Here is a 22,110-nt window from a genome sequence, read left to right as displayed (position 1 = left end):
ATTTCCTCATTTATAGTAGTGATTTGGAAATGTTGCAAATATATAACCTCCAAAAATAAAATAACCAGACTAACAATATATATCACAATTAAGATTTGTCAGCAGGACATATAGGGATTCTAAATAGTCTAAATACTAATAAAGTTTAGATTAATAACTTCTAGATTAATATTTGAATTTTACATTATTAAAGGGGTTGAAAAAGGAAAATACTTGGTGCACTGGAACCAGAAGAATAACAGTATTAAAAAATAAGTGTACACAGGTGGACTTGAAGAAAAAGCTGCATCTATTGCACATTGCTGGAGCAGTATAGAAATCACACAGATGTGACAGACTGTGTAATCACAGATTGGTATTTGTCTGTGTAAATACCAAGCAGTTAGCTTTCTTCCAGATTTGTGTGATTCACTGGCTCTTGCCAGCTACTTTGAGCCTTTAACAGAAACGTCAAAGTTTAGCATTTAGAGAAATTTTTGGTGTGTTGTATGAGGTGGATTGCAATATAACAGCACGTAACAGAAGACTGTAAATTATAGTATTATTTTAGTAGAAACACAGTTATAAAAGTCCAACCCTACTATTGCTCTGACTTTTAAAAATTAAGTTAGTCTTACTTTGCATTCTGGAAAGAAATGAGTTTTTAGAGATTAAAATACATGGCTAAGGAATGGCACATATACACCTGTTTTACTATATGTACCTTCAATACAATAACTCAGTATAATTAATAAAATTTCAAAACAAATTTTAAAACTTCTATGAAGAAATATTTATTTTTCCAAATTTGATGGTAACCTGAAAAAAAAACATTACCATGATGGATAGAAGTGAGGCAACAAATCTAGTAAATTCTAGAAACAGATTAGATATTCACGTGTGGCAACAGTGGAATCTGCTATAAGATTCAAAAGGATAAAAAACATTCATTGAGAATGTAAAAGTCGTTATTAATTACTAACAAACCTGAAATTAAGAAGAAATTTCCTCTGTCTGTGTATTGTAATGATCTATTAGGTTTTCATATGACGAACCTGCTAGCTATTATTACTGGATGTAGTGTAATCCATATATCATGGAAAGATTTGTAAGATTTTGATATAGTGAATAATTCCTAGTGTTGAAAGTATGTAGAAATATGATTCTATGTCAACGGAGTATGGTATGTGCAGACAATTAAAGTCCTTAGCAATCTATGCAGATCGGTCTATAATACTTCATATCTGTGTTTTCAATATCTCACTTTTCCACAGAAGAAATCTTCACTTCTAGCAATCAAGGGCATTGCTATTATAATTTGCTTTAGTAAAGAGGTTGTAAAGTAACAAATAAATAAGCAGTCTGATTCCTGACCGGTATCCCTGTCACTTTTTCATCCAAAGATATCACGGAAATATTCACACCTTGCAACAGGAACTAAGAGAAATTGGGCTGTTAGTTGCCAGCGATTCTGTCAAGCAAACACTTTATTTTGCCACTTAGAATGAAGTTCTTCTGAAAGATCACTTCTGCCACTCTTCTGCAAATAGCGAGAGAGGAGCTGCTGTTTATCAGCTGACCTTGGAAGGGTCTTTCTCCAGCAGCAAAGCAGCTCATAGATCTGGTGTGTTAAATTATCAGGGAACTTCAGCCTAACAAACTGAAGTATGCTCCGCCGAACAGGTAAGCATAAAGCAAGCAATGATGTATTATCTTCTGCAAGCTCTTCTGCCAGCCAGTATAGCAAGTTGTCCCATTGGGCCTCTGAAGGGCACAAATTAACAAATCAAGAGCATTATTCTTCTGCTATGTAAATCTTTCTTTCTTTTGAAAAACGTTCTGAAGCTGAAGGCTCAGTGAGTGAACTCCCCAGTTGAATATGGTTTGTTTTTTACTTTAAAAGAAACATCATAATTTCTTATTTCTAATCCAGGTTTTGGTAACTGCAGTGAAGTTAATTTAGTGAAACATGAAGTGAAACACATGAAGTGAATTTAGTCAAGAGCAGATTTGGCAATGATCTATAACTTTTGGAACTATATGGGGAAAGCTAGCAATAAAATCAAAGGATTTGGGCATTTCCTATAACATACATCAGTTATAACGGAGTTTTCCAATACAAACTGAATCTCCTTATACAGAAAATTATATGCTGTTCAAACACCCCACCACAACATTATCTTACAAGAGCTTTTATATTTCCTGGTAAACAGATCACTTTTTTTTTTTTTTTTTAAATATCTTTTAACAAATTAACTGCTTTGGTTCCTGAATATGGCATTTTAAAATGTCAGTTACAGCTGAAACAAATCCTGCATTTAAAAAAAGTAAATAGCAAATATAACTATTATATATATTGATATTAATAGATTATGAATGTGTTCTTACCTGATGAATCAGAAGAAGTTCTTTTTGTGCTTTGTGGACGGTTGATCAACTTTTCATGCTATCAAAGAAAATGTATGGAAGAAAGAGAAATTACAAAATGAATAAGGGATGAGGGGTAGGATATGGGAGTGGATTGCAGTAAATCGGCATTAAAGATTGGCTCTACCTACACAGAGGATTTGTGTCATTGAAAACCAGGTAACACCGTCAGCAGGTATAGTCAGTATACAGCTATTAAAATAATGAAACTAAGTCTGTTTATACCAAATGGACGTTTATTGTATCTTATTAAAATTTTATAATTTATGCAATTTTACAAATGTTTCACCAGTAGCATTATGTCATGACTGGTGTATAGAAACTGGGTGTATAGAAAATCTGTATGGAACCTTTGTATGTGAAATGGATTCTAATTTTGTGTACTGCATTAACTTTGCCTTGCTGTTTCTGTGTTATTATTGTGTACATACCACACTGTTTCAAGGAAAATAACAGTTTCCAGATATGTAGTAGCTGTTGTTAGGTCTAGAAATCATACTACATTTGTAGCTATAGTTAGTCATTTTACAAAGTTCAACTTTTAATTATAAATCACTAAAAATCATCAGAATTCAAACAACAAGTTCCATTAGAAAATACAGAATCCCTCCGCTTTCTTCCTCTGAACACGGGAGAGAAAGAATAGTTTGTCCTTTTTCCTTATGACTACAAAAGAGGAAAGTCTTGTGAGTTTTACTGTTGATTCCTGCTCCATATAGAATAAGAAATTACTTACATAAATTACTTACATAAGCACTGAGCACAAGAAGAGACTAATTTGTATCAAGAAATTAATTTGTTCAGCGCTTTTTTTTTTGTTTGTTTGTTAAAAGGTGTAATTGTCCTCTTTTAGTGCCCATGTTACTTTCGTCACACATTCAGTTGTATTATCTGGCTGATTATGCACAGCTTTCTCTGTGAGACTTGCTCCAGGTTTATTCACTGAGCTTCTGTTTTCCATGTGTGAATTAAGTGCATGAAACTCTGACTAGATAAATTATTCTCCTTTTCCTGCTGGGCATACTGAGCCAGAGCCTTGCTGAACTTATCTTAAATACTTTTATAATACAGGTTTTATATATTGTTCAGTATTTGGAGTGTTTCATATGTACTGAGCTACACATCAAAAAAATTCGGTATAATCATAACTGTTACCTATTCACCTGTGAATTAAACAACTTCTCATCGGGCCTATACTCAGTCATCTTGGCAAGGGTTTTCAGTGTGCACAGGCTGCACACATCATGCACTGCTTGGCACTGCAAACCCATCCTGTGCTGTACTCATCCTGAGATCTCAATCCGCCTCATCTTGTGTGCTTCTACAGCAATTCTGTCACTGCACGTGCCCCAGTGTGAAGATAGCATAGCGTGGCTAAGAAAAGCTCTCAAAATAAAGGGAATATAAAGCTCTTCCAGAAGGGGGCATTGTTTTTCTTCCAAGACTCAGCTTTCTTTGGCTTAGTTTAATTATGCCTTTATAATGAAACTTATTTTCATTCATTATTGAGAATTTAGGACCTCAAAGGTCTGCAAGAGGTTTTCAGAGTTATTGTAGATGAACTCAATTACCCATGCATTGACTTTAATCTGAACTACTTTTTGTTGCTTAATGTTAAAATAGGAGTAAAAAAGATAAGAATCAAAAATGAGTATTGTCTAGAAAGAGTGTAATAATATACAATGCATTAGATCTAAAACATTAAATCTTCCTTTAAAGATTAAATATCTGTGGTGAAGCACTAAATTCACTCGTAGTTCAGCTACACTGGCATGTGGTCCCACTGTTCTGCTTGGTAGCGTAAGTAAAATACTTTTAGTGGTCAAAGCAGTTTTCTAGCTTTCTGGAAGGCCCTTCAATTAGCTAAGCAACTGCCTTTCTGAAGCAGAGGATCACATGCTATTTTGCCGTTAGACAGTCATTAGACATAAAACTTCAGCAGAATAGTAATTTGATAACACTTGTATGCATTACAACAATCTCTTTATGCAAAGCGTTCTGATTTCAGGCAGCAAAACTGAAGTGCTCTGTCAAATGGACCTCTCAGACATAACTAGACTCTAGCAGCATATCAAACAGGACAGACAGAAAAGGAGAAATTAACCTTTTAAACTCTTTAGCCCAGTTTCACATAAATGCAACTGCTTTGAAATCAGTAGAAAAATTACTGATATGCACACACATACTTGACATCAGAACCTAACCCACTGTATTTAACTGTGTTGAAAATGACAGGTTTCACATGCTGAGCAAATGAAAGTTCCATAAATAGGAATTGTTAGTGAAGATCAGCTTATTTCTGTACAAGTCTAGCTTGTTTAGTAAACTAAACACTGATGTGAATGCTTGCATGCCAACTAACAACCACGGCTTTGATCGCTCTCGGAAATCTGTTTGTAAGAGAGTGGATATTGGGGCTTATAATCTATATAGTTACTGTCTTCTCTCCACAATTCAAAAGAAATTTAGGTGGGAATTTTACAGAAATGAGTGCAAATGTAGTCAGAATGGTTGCCTTAAAAAGATTCCATCTGTCTTTGTCACAACAAAAACCAGGCATTGTGGATGGTTCTAACTTTATCATCTGAAAAAAAAATAAATCATTTTGCTGTGAAAGTTTCTGTTGTTACTGGCAACACAGAGTGTTTGTGATCCCATGTGTATTAAAATTAATCCATTAACATGATTAAAGATATTTGTTAACACAACAAAGTAGTAGAAATGTAGTCTTTGCTGTTCTTGCCCTGCATTTACTGCTCTTTTGGGGATTTTATTCCCAAACCATGAAAGGTTCCCCTAGCATTCTGGGATCAAGTAACGAGTCTATCAACAACACTACAGCTTAGAGTCAACTAGTTCACAACTAAGACATGAGAGCCTTACTGTGGCAACTGCAATTCTGTAAGCAGCTGTGTTAGTGTGAGCAGTACTGTAAACAACCCAGCATTATCAATAGGTCAGATAGGAACACTGAGCATTTTTTTTTTATATACTTGCAAGATTTGTGGCAGCTTATTTACTGTACTGTAGTAGTATACATGCGATAGAAACTAGCGAAATTGAAAGCTCATTGCTTGAGTGCATGTCTACACACAGGAATGTAGTTCTAGGTCCTTTGGCAGTACATATTAATAGCATCAGCATATGACATATTATGGACAGTGTCAGTCTTGATTCATATTATACGAATATTAATACAAGACTTGTACTTTAATGAAGTGGTAAATAGCAGTTGCATTTGACAGATAGCTGGTGTAGTTGTTTCTATAATTAGCGCATTAAATTTCTCCTTAACTGTGTTTTCTCATCCAATTTTAATGACTTCCTTTTATTCCTTTTATTCATTAGAAAGCCCACCTAAATGTGAAGATATATCTGATTCAAGTATGTTGATCAGATCATGGATAGTAGAAACAGGATAAGAGTTCTTAATTTTTACTGTCAGTGCTTTCAGCACTGTTAATAATTTTAGAACACATAATAAGATAAGGTAATAAATTAGAATTTCCTTTTCATTGCTCTGGCATTTAATTGCATCTGGATCATTATGTTTAATATATGGTTCTGTCTCTCTTCCAGTCAATTCCTTTTTTAGCTCAAACACATTTTTAACTGCTGCAAATATCCTGCGAAAATGAGTTCACCTTTTGATTATTTTTGTATGTAAAAAGTACGTTCTTTTGTATTACTGGTCACACCTGTCACTCACTGAAGTAATTCATTGTTCTTATATCCTGTGAAAGGGAATATAATAATTCGGGTTTTGGTTCCTCCATAATATTCATAAATGTATGTAATATTTCAACTTCTGTTGAAACTGCCTGAAGTGTTGTCATCAACGCACTGTCTCTCTACCTATCAACATCCATATTACGGATCACCTTCTTTCTTTCCTCTTCTTTCAAATCCTCTGAGTTCTGTGACCAGAACTGCGTAGTACAGTCATGGTGTGGATGCTGCTTTTTCCTGCTCTTTTTTTCCCTATCTTTCAGCCACCAAACAAGCCAAAATATATCTTTTTTTTGTTCTTTAAATTTCTATGAGTTTTTTTCAGTATGGAATTCAAGATTTACTTGGCTGGAAGAAGGTATGAAGAGCAAAAGAATGAACAACATTATAACTTTGTGTTAATGAATACGACATACCACTAGATAGTGGCATGGGTGAAATTCCCATTTGCCTTATGTATTTATATAGCAATAATAAGGTATGTTTTGTTTAGTTAACTTATCATTCACTGAAGTAAAATAATCAGCTTCACTGATGTTTTATAATTCTTCAAAAAAAATTATTAGAAGATATTATTCTTTACTAAAAAACCCCTGACTTTAGGCATTATCAGTTTTATATTATTACACTGGATGGATGGAAGATATATCAAAAAGTAGAAGGGTTCACCAACCATAGCAAAGTATAACATTTTGTGTACTAAGATGACTTGCAACATAAGGGAATATGTTATTCTGATGCTGTTCTTCATTCTATAGCTTGGTATTTTATTCTGTGTAAGACGGAAAGTACAAATCATGTAATGAAAAAGTTACCAATGTGCAAATGTTTTCAAGCATTTTGACTGGGGTTTTTTTCCTAATATTTGCATTTAGTGAAGATTCTGACTCGTTTGAAATGGACCTCTTGAAATATATTTACCAGAAGCAAAAGAAAAATTATTTGCAAGATGCTGCAACACTGAATTTCTGAAGTGATATAGTAACTGTATCTCTAAGCAGACTTTCTGTGCCTCAAACTTGGGTTCTCTGTGCTTGAACGATTCAGGTGGAAGCAGAGTCAGAGAAAATATTCATAAAGGCTATCACCATTCCTGAGGTTTGACTTAATTTCTAATTTACCAGCAATGATCATGTTATACAGTTCCTCTCTTATTTCCATTTAAATGAGTAGGCTGCCTTGGGTGCTACTGTGTGCCCACATATATTGTATGTTCTCACACACTTACACAGACTGACCAGATGTCAAGATCTCAGCCACACTGGGGAAGAGGAAACACAGACTTAAATTTAGAAGGAGAAAAGGGGTAGTCATAAACGTTTGTTTTGAAAAGTCTGAATAGAACAGTTGAGGACTAATACGTATAGCAGTAGATCATATATGCCAGCCCAAATCTAAGACACTAGATAATTACCTTTGTGGCTTAAGAGAAATGCAGTTCAGTCCTTTAGATCTTACTATGCAGTAAGATTTAATGACATAGAACAATGGGATGGAAGCTAGGAAGGTGGATAGAAGAAAATTAAATGATGCCTAGGGTGTGTCACAGATTTTAAAAAATTATTATTTTTAATCATCTCACTGGACCTCAAGAGTTTGTATTTCCCTCTCTGTGAATACCACACATGGAATGTTAGCCCCATGGAGAAGCAAAATGCTTGAAAGCATGTGATTCTCAAAAGAAAATTTACATTTTATATGGAGTTTGTCACTACAAGACATCTCCTCTTATAATCTGCAGTTAGCTATTCTTAATTTTTAGTTGGGAGAATGGAGGTGAGAGAGAAATCAAGAGGTAAGCTTATGAAATAAAAGACGTATTTGCAGATGATAGCTTAAGGAAGAGTGAAGTCAATTAAATTCATAAAGAGAGAGATGCTACTGCTTGTCACCAGAGATTTAGACCAAGTGTTACCGTACATATTTTGATATTAAAATGTATGCAAATTTGACAGCAGTAGTCTAGCATCAGCATTTTCTACAATATGGGGTACTGATACCTAGACTCTGAAAAGATTGCAGTGAGATTTCATTGCAGGAATATTAAAGATTAATTTATGTAGCAATAGCTTTCACCAGAGATGGAGATAATTGCCCACATGGCTGTATTGCAGAGGCTTATCAGGCCTAATAGGAGAATCAGGTGATAGGAAAAAGATAGGTTACATGAACTATTTAATACTCCTACAATTTGAAATTCTGCACTCCCAAGACCAGGATACAAGTATATAACTGGAACTTAAGTAATAATTTCTCAGTGCCATATCATTTAGGGAAAACAAATGGATGAAAAACTTGTGCTAAACACTTTTTTTCCATGCTTGTGCTTGGATGAGGGTCCCTCCCACCTGCTAAGAGAAATTCTGAGGGTGTTTGTAAATTGCTGATGGATCAGAACTGCTCCATCAGTGACTCCTGTGTGTATCTGTAAAGCAAAAATCATGTCTAGAACCTTTTGCCTAATAAATACATGGTAAGGAAAAAAGGGAAAGATCTTTAACATTATCAGTTGAGAAACCCACCTTTGGTAAAGTTAGTGCTAATTTACACAGTGGAGACTGGCGTTGATATTCACTACATGGCAAGGGTTGTTCCCATTTCTTGGTTATCATCTCTCTGGTAATTTTATAAAACACTGCTGTTCCTTTGTAATGAGGTGAACTGTGGTTACCGAATTCATCCACTTCTTTAATTTGCAGCTCCAGCCTGGCTTTTCTTTGTGAATGAAAAATCAGCCTGTAGACTCTTCCAAAATCTTTTCCATTCTCTGCCGTCCATACCAAAAAAAAAAAAAAATTTACACTGTATTTGGATGGTTTTAATTCATTAGGGTGAGTCAATTAGAGCTAATCACATAACATTTGCTTGTTCTTTATTATTATTATTACTTTATATTGAACATCTGGGATCCAAACCCTCCTTGCCAGTCTGCTTTAGTAGTTGAAATGTCTTCATGGTTAGCTGTCTTAGCCCCTGAATTGCTGCCATAAAGAATAAGTGATGAAGGCTGTGCTACAAGTTGAAAAGTAAGGAACATGGAAGAGGATAAAGTACATGACACAAAAAGAAACAAAAAATAAAATGGTGCTGTGAATGAAATCAGAATTATATGCTTTCTGGTTATTCAGTATGGATATCTGTCCACCTGTAACAACAAAATGAATGGAGGCAGAGAGGTAGGTGCCTAATTCCGTTTTAAGTGATACATCTATATATACTACACTTTGCCTATATGAGCAGGCAATCCTTGGTGGCTGGACACTTATCTTCTTGAAGAATAATCCTTTTATTAGGGTAAATGGAGTTTTCAATGGGAGAGTTATGTGCAAAATGTTCAGAGTGACAAATATATATTTATATGTTGTCTCCAAAACTGACAGAAGAGACTATAAGTAATTTTGGATGAAAACCTGTCTGAGGTTTCTTATCTCTTTTCCCTTTAAGTAAATCTCTGAATGGTGGCAGCCACTGCATGGAATTTTCAAGGCTGCTAATGGAAACGGCGTAACAGCCTGCTCTGATCACATCAATTTATAGTACAACTCACAAAAAGCAACATTTTGCCTTGCATTTCAGTGTTTAATCTTGTGTACTTTAAGTGAATTCACACAGATAAAAAAGCAGACTATTTCTTTTTGTTTGGAATCTGTTTAATTCCTATCAAATCTTCTTTATATTAAAAAGCCGTTGATGGAATCCTGTCCTTTTGAAACAGAAAATAAAATGTCAGTTGTTTTGGAGGGACCGGGTTTCACAGAATGGCAGAGGTTGGAAGACATCTCTGAAGATGTCCAACCCTGCTGCTCAAAGCAGGGTCACCTAGAGCAGGTTGTTAAGAATCTTGTTCAGTTAGTCTGTTTTATTTTTCATTTGGAGCAGTTTCCCATGTAGTTCCATGAGCTTATAGTTCACAAGAAAAAAAACACCAAAATAACTAAATGTTCTGTGACTAACCACAATCTACAGTATTTCTGAATAGCTGAAGTGATTAATAATGTTTATGCAGATGCATGAATTAATTACCTTACCTGAAGCAAAAATATTGCCTCTAAATTTAAAATGAATCTGGTCTCCTTCTCTTAATGGGAACTGTTGTGTAGGTTCTGGGGGACCAAAGTAGCCCTCCTCATGGAGATTTTGAAGTTCGCAGGACAATTCTTTGGATGCAGATAGCAAAACTACTATTTTATATGGGTTTTCTCTCTTTCGATACAGTATCACATTAGCCATTGTGCTACAAAGAGCTTCTTCCAGAGCCTGAGCAAAGAGGATAAGGTATGTATTTTCCAAGAGGAATGAAAGGCGAATGACCACAAATCTGTATTAAAAAAAAAAAAAAAAAAAAAAAGGCAAGAAAATAAATACCTCTATCTTAAATCAATTTATAAACTGCTAACAATTTATTATGCAAAATAATACAAGGCTTGATCTCTTGACCTTTTGCTCCATCCTTTTCATTCTTGTTTTCAACACATGAAAGTGTGGAAATTGCCTGCTTCTGTAGTGTAGAGTATATTGATTCTATCTATGAATTCAAATACATTCAAATTTTAGATGAAAGTAAGATAATATTTCCTAATAATAAATTTTTAAAAAGATAATGGTTTTGTAGTTAGACAGTTAAATCACATTTTCAAATTAAGATTAATATCTGTATTTCTTGTTTCAAGTTTGGTGTATACTTCATTGTGTACAGCCTATAGATGAAGAAATATTTAAACAAATTTGTATTTTTTGTAATTATAAGTAGCAAATCTAAATGATCTTTTATGGTAAAGTGGAAAAAAGAGATGCTGGCAGGTTAATTAATAATGGATGATTTCTTAGCTCTACTATTTTCCATTGATATGTATACTTGGAAATAGATATTACACTAAATAAAATTTTATTAAATTATTCATCATACATTACCTTTCTAAATGCTCATTTAGTTCAAATGATACAAGACCATTCCTTGCATTCTGGATAGTAACATCATCAAACACCTTCCACCCCTCTTCGTTGTTTCTGTGACCTAATAATTTCAAAGTATCACTGAGATTATTGCCAGTTCTTCTCACAGAAGCACTCACAGACCTGGAAATCAAAAAATTATAGGCAAAAATATAATGAAAAATGGATCCTGCAGAAAGAGTAAGTTTGTATTTGTAGCTCTGATTTCCCTTCTGTTCTTGATAACAACATCTGTTTTTCCCTCCTTGCTGAAAGTCTACATCTTCAACTATATTCCAGAGTACAGAAGTGATATAATAGTTAGAGGGTTTTTTTTCCAGTTCTCCAGAAAGAGGAAAAAAAGAAAGAAGGTTTCTATCTAAATTAATCTATTTTAATCTACCATTTTATAAAATGTACAGTTATTATTATGGATTGGTTTTGAGTCATTCATCAAGATTGAGATTCTCTAGAAATAGATATATGGAAAAAAGAAAACCACAAAAATCTTTTCTTCCAGAAGCAAATATTATTCAATAACCACAAAGGAATTTAGAAAATCAGACATGCCTACTCTCCACTATCTCTTTCAACAGAGAAAATAAAAGTAGCTTCTCTTCAAACCAGGTGATTACTTTGCTATCACACTCAGAATCAAGCAACTGTGACATGATATGTTCTGGCTAATTTATTCTAATGAATGGAACATGAGGTTTTTTTTAAAGAAGCCCATAACTCTCCTCTCACACACACAATTATCAGTTTCTTAAAACTGGATGTGAATAATCTGTTCACCTCTAATGCATACCCTATGTAAAATTGCAAAAAGAAAATGCTCCAGACAGGAAAGCCTATGCATTTCTTAAGATATAGCCTCATCTTATGTGCAAATACAGGAAAACATTGGTATAATTTTCTAAGAAATTTGTATAGAAATAAGCAATCAAACTACGGTCTTTTCATGAATGTGCTTTGACTAAGAATCTAAAGTGCCATTAAGACTGGTATTAAGAACAGACAGATGCCATGAGGATAGTGCCACAAAATGAAATGCTTCTGGTACACGAAATGAAATTTGAATAACCTGTCAACCGACATAGGCACTCTTCCCAATTCTGAAGTTTGTGATAAAGATGGATGTCTAGTCTAAGAAAGCACTGTGTGTGTAGTGCTCTTTAAAACATGATCTGAGAAGTTTTTCAGAAATGGAAAGCTAGAACATTGCCTTGTCTAGCTGTACCTTGCTTATTTTCAAGACAATCATAATATTGGCATGTAGATTAATTTTGAAGAAGATAATATTTAGCACAGTAGGAATAAGCTAGCCTTTTAATGACCTAAAATAGAAGTATTCCAAAGCTGACTCTTGTCCCAAGAATGTCCCTACTAAGAAATCTCAGTAAGCCTTTCTAAAGCTTGAGTTGCCCATGGTAGCAGAACTGGAAAGACAACAATCAAACAGTAAGTCCAGATAGATTTTTTTCCTGCATGAAATGGTAAAAACACTATTTATTTTGCTGACTGTCAAAGTAGATGAGATCAGATTTGGCCTTTTTTCCCACCAAAAAGTTTTATTCATATCCTCATAAGCATGATCGATAAATTTCATTGAACTGCCAGTTAACAATTGAAATGTAGGGGGTTTTTTTGTTGGGTTTTTTTTTTGTGTTTTTTTTTTGTTTGTTTTGTTTTTTTTGTTTTTTTTAAGAGTCCCCATGATTTAATGTTTCTTTAAAGACATTCCAAAAGGTCTAAGTTTCAGAAATTTCATAGTGAGTGCTTTGGAAAAATCTGGGCCTTCATCTAGTGCAGCAGTTACCACAAAACTGACCAAACCACTGTGTCATAAATGTTGACTTAGGTAGCCATTGGAATGTGTTTAAGTAGAAATCAGACGGTTCAAAGACCAGGGTAGCCAAACCACCTACTGATAATGATCACAGCATCTTTGAGACACGGTTATACTCTATGTTCAGTGTTTTGCCACTGAACATAGAGTGTTCAATTTCGCCAATGGCTTTGCCAAAAATGGCTGAACATTTCTTGCTGAAAAAAACCCACGCATTTTTCATCCTGACAGAATTATAGTGGTCAGCATATTTAAAGATTATGTTTCAAACACTATATGATTTTTCCTGGTGAAGCTATAGCATGAGAATTGTGGGGATTTACTTTAGTGTTTCTCAGTATAGTAGACTGTATTAAGGAATTACACATTTTTAATACAAAAATTTATTAATCATCAACAGTTATAATTAATTAATTTTAATGTTTGAAAATGCTGAATTTGTAGTGAAGTTGTTCTTACCGAGGATGGTATGTTGCAGCAGCCCTCTTTACTGTAGCACTAATGGCTCTTGTACGTTCTGTCTCATTTCCTTGACTTTTTTTTTCTGGGTTTGGAGGACAGGGTAGAGTGATAGTGACTGAGCTGTTAAATGACTGGGCTGAAGGATGCTGGACATAAACCAGTGCACTAGTAGATACCACTGAGTGGTACATATCGTGTCTTGCTTTCAGTGTCGAAACCAATGATGGTTCAATTGGTTGAATCTAAATATGGAAAGCAATTGTACAATTAATTTGTACATTAATAAATCTTCTCTTACATGCTTGTTTTTTTACAAATTGATTTATCTTTTGGAATTGAATCAGACTATCACAGAAGATTTAAGCTCTTCTCTATAACCCAGGAACAACCCTACCAACACACTGGCACTTTGTACAGTGCACAGCCAAGTGTGTGAAAGTCATCAAAAACTGGAACATTTACTGACTAAAATATTTTTCTTATTTTGTTCCTGCTTTGAGTTCAAGTTTTGAAACTCCTGATCTCCTTCGGATTTTGATAATTTTATGAGATTTTTCAAATCCTTTTTTTTTTTTTTTTTTTTTCCCACTGTTAATTTTAGCTTCTCTGTACCTCAAAATCGGTGTTTTTTATGGGGGATGGTAGAAACACATTATAACTGAAGCAGATCTTGAGATTATTCTCAGCCTAAGACTAAGAGGTGACAAAAGCTTCTGATGCACTGCCTGGTACAAATATTGAAGGTCAGGTGAGAAAAATTGTTCCATTAAATTAAAAACTGGACCAGGCAGTCAAAGTTTGGACTTGATGCTTATGTCATTATTGAAAAAAAAAATGTTTTCCGAAGTATATAAAACAAAGGTAGATGGTTTTTCTTTTTAGCTAGAGATATCATTGACTACTGACGATGTTATATGGTTTTAACTAAGCTGACAGGAAATCATTTGCTTTGTATGCAGGATGTGGAGCTGCAACCACTTTTCATAGACTTTTAATAATGGAACAGGTTTCTCTATACATTATTGGCATCCTATATAAATTATTGGCATATATGATCAGATAACATACTTAAGGAACAAGTATTGTGTATTTCAAGCTCACCTTTAACTGCATGGGTGCTGGAGAACTGAATGTTTCTGGATGGTAACAGAAAGAGATTCTAGAATCCACACTGAGCTTTTGTGAGAGTCCTACCTTTGAAACAGTAAATTTTTCTTTCTTTAAGCATGACAACACAGAAAAAACACCAAGCTGATAGATTTTCACTTCTGCAAAGGTTTCCTGCATAAAGAGAATGTGGGGTTAGATAGAGTATGTCTGAAGGAAAGGAAGCTGTGTTCTGCAGTGGAGTAGCATTTTGAGAAGGCAACATTATTTAGAGAGTAAGGTATGAAATTAAAATAACTTCAATATTATTTCTGCTTGGATACCCAGGTATCTGGTGATCTCTAGTCATCATGTGATGTCATTAACATTCCAGTGTATGATTGGGGTGAAATGAAATAAGCTCATAAACTGGGTGATTGACCCAATGCAATTCTTCTGCATGTAAAAAAAAAGAACTATCCTGTGTTTCTTTTGGGAAGAGTTTGGACTTACACACACAGAATTGTGTTACTTCTCTGTGATCTGAATGCAAAATATTTCCCCTTAAATTTTTATTTTTATCAAATAATTCAACATATTAGACTTATTTACAAAAATCGTGAACCATTACTCAAGCATTAGTATCGTGGGATCAAGCACTTGCCTTAACATTACAAGTGAAAAAAAGGACCTTGTTAAATAGTAGTTTTCAAATAGAATTGGTTCTTGAGAAAGTAGGAAGAAAAGTTCAATTTAACCCAATGCTGTGGGCAATACAGCTTAATAATGACAACTTCACTTGTATAACTCCACAGATGCTTAACTGAGAACCTGAAATTATGTTTTTTACAATGCTTAGATGAGAGGTTACCAACCTTGTGGTTTCCTAGATACCCTTCCAAGGCAATAGGAGTTAAGTAGTTTGGTTGAAAGTTCACATCAATCATCTTCACCATAATCTCCCGATAATTTCCTCTGAAGCATGAAGTAAATGGGATTGCAATGTTGATAGGGAAAGGGATTGTTTTCTCATAATCAGAGCATTCAATACTGATGACATTGCTGACCAGCTCCTCAGAATCATCCACCACCAAGGAACTAGTCTCATTGACTATCTTACACTTCAGATTCTCCAGAGCAGTTGCAGGGGCTTTAATAAAGCAAGTTACTTCATGTTCATTCTTACCACTCTCTTCCACTAGAAATCTGGAGAAAAAGAATATAAAATAGTATTCTTTGTATTTTGGGTGGGGTTGTGTCTTGTATTTTTAGTCAAATACTTTATTATAATGATGTGCTACATTGTAGCATAAACAGATCATTAATAAAAATATATGTTTATGAATGGGAAAATCATGGAAATTTTTAGATTGTTTCAGAACATCTTACAAATTTTTATAAAACTGACTAATATGAGTTCTTTCCTAGTGATTTCCAACAATTTGGGAATTACTGACTTTACTGGCTGTGACTCATCCCTCACTGGCATTAAAAAAAAAAAAAAAAAGGCAATCAAATGGAAAGTTGCAGTTTACTTTAGACCAAATGGAAGATCTTCATTGCACATGCTTAAGTTGTAAACTGCTATTATGTGCCTGACCAGCAGCTGTTCAATATATGCATATTGAGTTTCTGGGCCTACAGGTGTTTATGTATGTACTAATAAGCAGTATTTATGTACATCTGTTCCTAAAGAGTATGTGCTTACCCTTTGTTTATCCAGCACCTAGATTTTTGTACTTCTTCTGAATCATTCATAGAAGGATTCACAGCAGTAGGATCACATGTTTGTGCTGAAGATGTGAAGGTAATTAGGTCATTCCTACAACTTTCATGATTTGTTTCCATTTTACTGTCTTCCATTAGCTCTGTCAGTCTGTGTTCTTCACTTTCCACCCCTTCTGAAGATTCTTTGCCTACTGCCTTTTTTTCCTGTTCAAAAAGATTCATGGCAGTTCTGTCATAAATGTCTTTCAATGTGCCAGATAGAATGCCTTCCCTGCTGCTTGTAAGAGCACCTTGACAAGCCAGTTCTGGAGACTTTTTAGTAACAGAGCTACTATCTCCATGAGATTTATAATTTCCATTGCCATCTTTTTTCTCTGTAACAGAGTTCATCAGTGGTATGTGTTCACCATCTTTCTTTTTCATTGGAGGTTCTCTGCTAAAGTCCTGTTCTTGAGCAGATACATTTTCAGCTAATGATGCAACAATGTCTTTTTCCACAGTTTTGGTTTCATTTGGCTGGATTTGATTAACATTCTGAGCTTCTTTCTCGTTCAGGGAAAGAGTTCTATGGGGTTGCTGACTGGGACTAGAAGATGCTTCCACAGACTCTGTTACTTCTTCAAAACAACACACACCTGTTTCTCTAGAAGTATTTTGAGCATCCTGGATCTGAGAGTCGTCTTGTCTGCAGCTAGCAGCATAAAGTTTATTTTCGGCCTCTTGAAGGTGTGAGACTGTATTTATCAAATCATCCTTCACTTTCTGCAGGCAATCTATAATTCCATTGTACTCTGAGGCAAAAAAATAGGTAATCAACTGCATGAAAGCTAGCCAAAAATGTGAAAACTCCTATATACCTAATTCCATAGTGTCATTCAATACATGAATACATATACATATTTCCTGGCTTCCATTTAATATTTTTACCTTTATTGCTATTCGAGTCAATTTCTGAAGAATTGAATACAGTCAAGTATTTGTCCAAGTACAACTGTGTGTTTGTCAAAGTACTACTGTGGCAACTCTAATGAATGCCTTTATAATGATCAGACACTAGTTCAGTTCTTACTGAGAATCAATCTCTAAAGCCTGGAATTGGTAAATAATAGCCAAATCGGTTTGGGAAGAGCTTTAAAACTAAACATTAAACATTTCCTAAAATTGAATCCTTCAAGATTCTAATGCATGGTCTCTAACAAAACTGTTATACATGGGCTCAATATTAAACATGCTCAGGAGCTTTGAATTTTTGCTAATAGATAATAGAGGATAACACAAAAACACCAGCATGTACAATACTGAAGTTCAGCAGTTTATAGCATCCAGTTATAGGAATGGTGGAGGTTGCTCTTGCATATAAGTAAAAACACTTGGTGAAAAAGGATGCTCAAAAAGCACACAATCACTATGTGCCATTCATGTAAACTTTTATCTTTAACCTATTTCTTTTATGATCCCTCATTTTTCTTATCTTACACCTTAGAAATCCCTCCAGATATTTTCTTCAAGTATTTCAGATGTATTACTTTAAGCTCTCCCTTCACCTTATGCTGTCAATCTCTATAACTGGAACTGTGTCTTCATCAGTTAGGAATATTGCAAACCTCAGAAAATTTCTTGCTTATTTTTGTTTGCTGCATGAGATCCTGGAAAGTTTTGTTTTGCAGGTTAAATACAGTGAAAGTCAATAGAAACAAAAAAATTGTATAGAATGAAACACAGTACGGTGTACTCCACACTTAAAATGTACAGAGATGCACAAGGGAAGGACAATAGAAAGGGCTGACCCGAGTCTTATGGGAAACCACTGGCTTACATTCACTTTTTCAATAACATCATATGAGGTAAATCTCAAGGTTTTCAACTTGGAAAATAATTTTATTAAGAATATCATCACATATCAATGTATGATGTTATATGATATAGATAGGCCTTTCATCTCTATTTGCATCTGATTAATTTAAACATAGAGAGTACAGTTCAGAATTACATTTTTTCTTATTGAACTCAGTCTAAAAATTATTCCTTTGCAATAATTTCTCAGTTCCCAAAATTACTTGTTATTGGCTTTTGACTATATTTGGGGAAAAATAAAAACAACAACCCAACACATTTTTAATATATTTTTTTCAAGTGACAGTTCAAAGAAAAATATGTTTGTTCTAAGATACTGCTGTTTTTCCAGGGGCACTTTTACAATAGTGAAGAACTTCTAAATAGGTTAACAGAGCTAGAAACAAATAAAAAGCACGGGAAATAGCATAGCTTCATTTGCATAAGAGGTTGTAAAAAACCACTTCCCAGTCTCACTGTAAAGCAAAGTTCAAGCTTCGGCAAATCTGACAAAGTTAATTTGTTTGCTCCCTGAATTTTTCATTTGTTAAATAAAACAAAAATCCCCAAACAACTTATGTAAAATCAAATTTGAAGATAATAGGGTCATTCAAAACAATGGTATTTTCCTATACTGGGAATGTGACTTTTCTAATACTGCAGTGCTTAATGCCAAGCAAAGACACTTTACGCTACTCAATGGTCACATGAAAAGACACTTTTTGCATTCTGTTCTAAGGTTAACCTCAAAATAAGCCTTCTTTTGTGTTACCCACCCCCTTCCCGCACCATTGCTTTCCTAACACTTTGTTTTCTGTGCTTTTTTGATGTTTGATAACACAGCTTTAGAATACAGTGGCAGTTTATATGCAACTGTCTTCAAACTTTTTTGATGACTGTTTTATGGGAAAGTGTCAGAGGAGGCAAAGCAGCTTTTTGGAAGGAGAATGATAGCGAACTCTTAAAAATCTGAAAAATAAAATAATTACATAGGCCATGAGGCCAACAGGGCAAAGGTAGCTTGATTCTAGAGCTGGAAACAGGTCCTTTTTTTAACGCAAAAGTTCTTTTATTATTGTGGACCCTTTATAAACCTGTAGAATAATGACTCATAAATGCAGGCATAGCTAAAGATTTCTGCCTGGAGTCTCTCTCCTCTCTCTATGCATCATGTTGTTAGACCATTATTAAATGAAGAAATGATAGTTTTCTACTTTGATTAATATTCATTAAGATTGTTGTTTTTGAGGAAAGAGAGTTGTTTCATTCATCACAAAATAATCCTGCATTTTTTCAGTAATGAAATCTGTATTTGTCCTCACAAGAAATAACATCGTTATTAATATCCACCCTGTTATTATAAATGCAAGAAATTAAATTCCACGTGTTATCTGTGCACTAAGTTGGCAGAAATACTTCTCATTTTTATTGCCATTTTTAAACTATGATGCTACTTGTAGAGGATTGTAGACTGTATATACTGGCTTTACTTGGTGAGGTGCTGGCAGGGGGGGCTGCAGGGTCTGTCTCTGTAAGGAGAGGCGGGGGCTGCCCCGTGCAGCACACAGCCGGTTCCAGCCGGTTCCACAGCAGACCTACTGCTGGACTGGTTTGAACCTGCCAGGGAAGCCGGCGCTGCCTCTGTGAAAAGATACTTAAGAAAGAGCAAGAACATCAGAGAGCAGTGAGGAGTGAAGAAAAAAAAAAGTGTGAGAAAGAGCCCTGTGAGCACCGAGGAAGGCTGGAGAAAGGGGGTGGAGGTGCTCAGGCATGGAGCAGAGATGCCCTTGCAGCCCGTGGGAGACCAGGCTGGAGCAGAGACCTGCTCTGCAGCTTGTGGAGGACCCCACACCAGGGCAGGTAGATATTCCCTGAAGAAACTGCAGCCTGTAGTGAGCCCAGCTTTTCCTGACAGGAACAGAGGGCCATGGGAAGGACCGATGATGGAACATGGAAAGGTCTGAGGAGGAAGGAGTGGCAGAGAGGAACTGTTATGGACTGAGTGTTACCCCCATTCCCCATCCCTCTGCGCTCCTTGGGAGGGGGAGGAGGTAGAGGAGTTGGGAATGAAAGAGTGAAAGTGAGCCTGGAAAAAAGGAGAGGTAGGGGGATTGAATTGGGGGGGGGGTTTGCCTTTGTTTCTCACTATACAAATTATTTCAGTTGTCAATAAATTAAATTTTTTTTTTCCCATTTTGTCCGTGATGGTAAGTGGTGATTTCTCTGTTTTCAGATTAACCTATGAAATTTTTCATTTTATTTTCTCCCCCTTCCTGTTGAGCAGGAGGAGTAAGTTACTGGGTGGGCATCTGGTGTCTGGCCAAGATAAACCCACCAAAGTATAATACACATAAAACTTTGAAACCATTCTATTTAGTTAACTTTATTTTTTTCTCAGAGAATGAGAATTATGAGTCTCATATTGAATCTCATGTAGTAGACTCGAAAACAGTGTGATACAACTGTTGAAATATGAATTAATTTGGTCTAATGAATGACCAAGTACTGAAATACTTAAAAAATGAAAAGTAAGATCCCCTATCATCATCACATGGAAGAACTTAGCGTCCAATATACCGAGTCCATTCTGTTTACAGTTAAGTCCCTCCATACTTGCCTGGACTTGCAGTCAATTCCTTGTGTTTGTTGTAGAGAGCACTCAGCAAGTGGCAGGTATCTTGAATACTTTCCGTAACGTTCTCCAGCTGCAGGCTGAGAGATCTGCTCAGCTCTTTTGTTAAAGAGATCAACCTAAGCACATACTCCACTATACCTTCATTCTCCACATCGCTCTTCAGAAGCACATCTCTTGCTACCAAGTTCAGGTGCCAGATTTTTTCCAGGAGTTGGCCAGATTTGCTTGCAGGTGTAAGCTTACCTTTAGCCATTTCCATTTTATGTTCAGAATATACTGCTATTTTTTTTTCTGCTCAAACACTTCTACAGGATGTTTAAAAAAGTACTGTATTCTACACACACTGCCAAATCAAACTCTAACTCAGGATCTCCAAGTTGATGTTGACAATTAAAAAGTTACTAGGTGACAGAAAGGAGTGGCTCTCTTGTAACTACGGGCAAGGATTACCAAGAGATGCCAATGTACTCCATGCACCTTTAAGGGAGGTTATGTAACTTAGTTATGTAGCAGTGACTTAAATTTCAGGCACTCAATGCAATTTCTCACTTCAGTGGCTGTACATGATCAGTACCTATGAAATCAAGCTCAACACTGAGTTTGTAACCATATAGTCACCAACAACATGGAAATGTTTTCATTGTAAGCTAACTTTAAATGGTGTAGGTCGCTTGCCACCATTTTCTGACAACTATATTTCATTTGTTGTTCAGAGACAAAGTAGGTGGGAGAGGTCCAAGCTGCTATGCAGTCTGGATGATGTATTTGAATTATACCTAGGTTTCAGCAATACAAGAATCCACAAATCTAATTTTGTGATTAGCAAAAATATTTATTAGCAAGAGACATCTAAAGAAACTTGGCAATGTTTTATGGGGTGTGTTTATACAATAAGAAGAAATATAAAGAAAAAAGCAGTAACAGCGAAAAGTTCAAATAACTAACAACTGAAATTTTGCTTGATACTTTGGAAGTTAAGAAACAAACATGAGAAAAACATGAGCTTACCACACTTAACTGCAGCAGCAAGAATTGACCGTATGAGGTTCATGGGGAAAAAGCACTGTCCTCAAGAGTACCCCCACAAAAGCAGGCAGCACTGTTTTCACAGGGGCTCACAAGCATGTGCTCCTGAAGGCAACCTGGGAGGAAGCAGGGCCAGTGCCTGACAGGGCTCCTGTGCCATTCATTGTCTTCAGTGGGTGAAATCTGAGCAGATACCTCAGTGATAGTATTTGCAATGATTTCCATTTCACCCAGCAAGTTCAGGAAAAGAAGTCTCACCAGGACAGGAATGAAAACAAGTGAAGGAACAGCACTGACATTCTCTTGCTGATGCTAGTTTGCATCGTGCTGTGCTAGGGGAGGATGGGCCTGAAATCCACATTAGCAGAGTTCAGTACTGGGCTAAATCTGAAGTATCACATACAAACCAAAATAATTTATAGTT

General features: G+C 35.4%; 1 protein-coding gene across 1 annotated transcript; it reads right to left on the bottom strand.

Annotated features, from left to right (window-relative positions):
• Nucleotides 1–1,453: 1,453 nt before the first annotated feature.
• DTHD1 (death domain containing 1) lies at nt 1,454–20,913 on the bottom strand. The gene is made up of 10 exons (XM_074904227.1): nt 20,643–20,913; nt 16,173–16,983; nt 15,340–15,670; nt 14,480–14,659; nt 13,376–13,620; nt 11,047–11,211; nt 10,164–10,453; nt 8,658–8,902; nt 2,368–2,425; nt 1,454–1,743 (listed from the first exon to the last, which is right to left on the bottom strand). The coding sequence occupies exons 1-10, from the start codon at nt 20,911–20,913 to the stop codon at nt 1,454–1,456; spliced, it is 2,886 nt and encodes a 961-aa protein (XP_074760328.1).
• Nucleotides 20,914–22,110: the final 1,197 nt, after the last annotated feature.

This window comes from Athene noctua, chromosome 4, assembly GCF_965140245.1.
Source record: "Athene noctua chromosome 4, bAthNoc1.hap1.1, whole genome shotgun sequence".
In the NCBI taxonomy this organism is placed as follows: Eukaryota; Metazoa; Chordata; class Aves; order Strigiformes; family Strigidae; genus Athene; species Athene noctua.
This window is presented reverse-complemented; position numbering and strand designations above follow the sequence as displayed.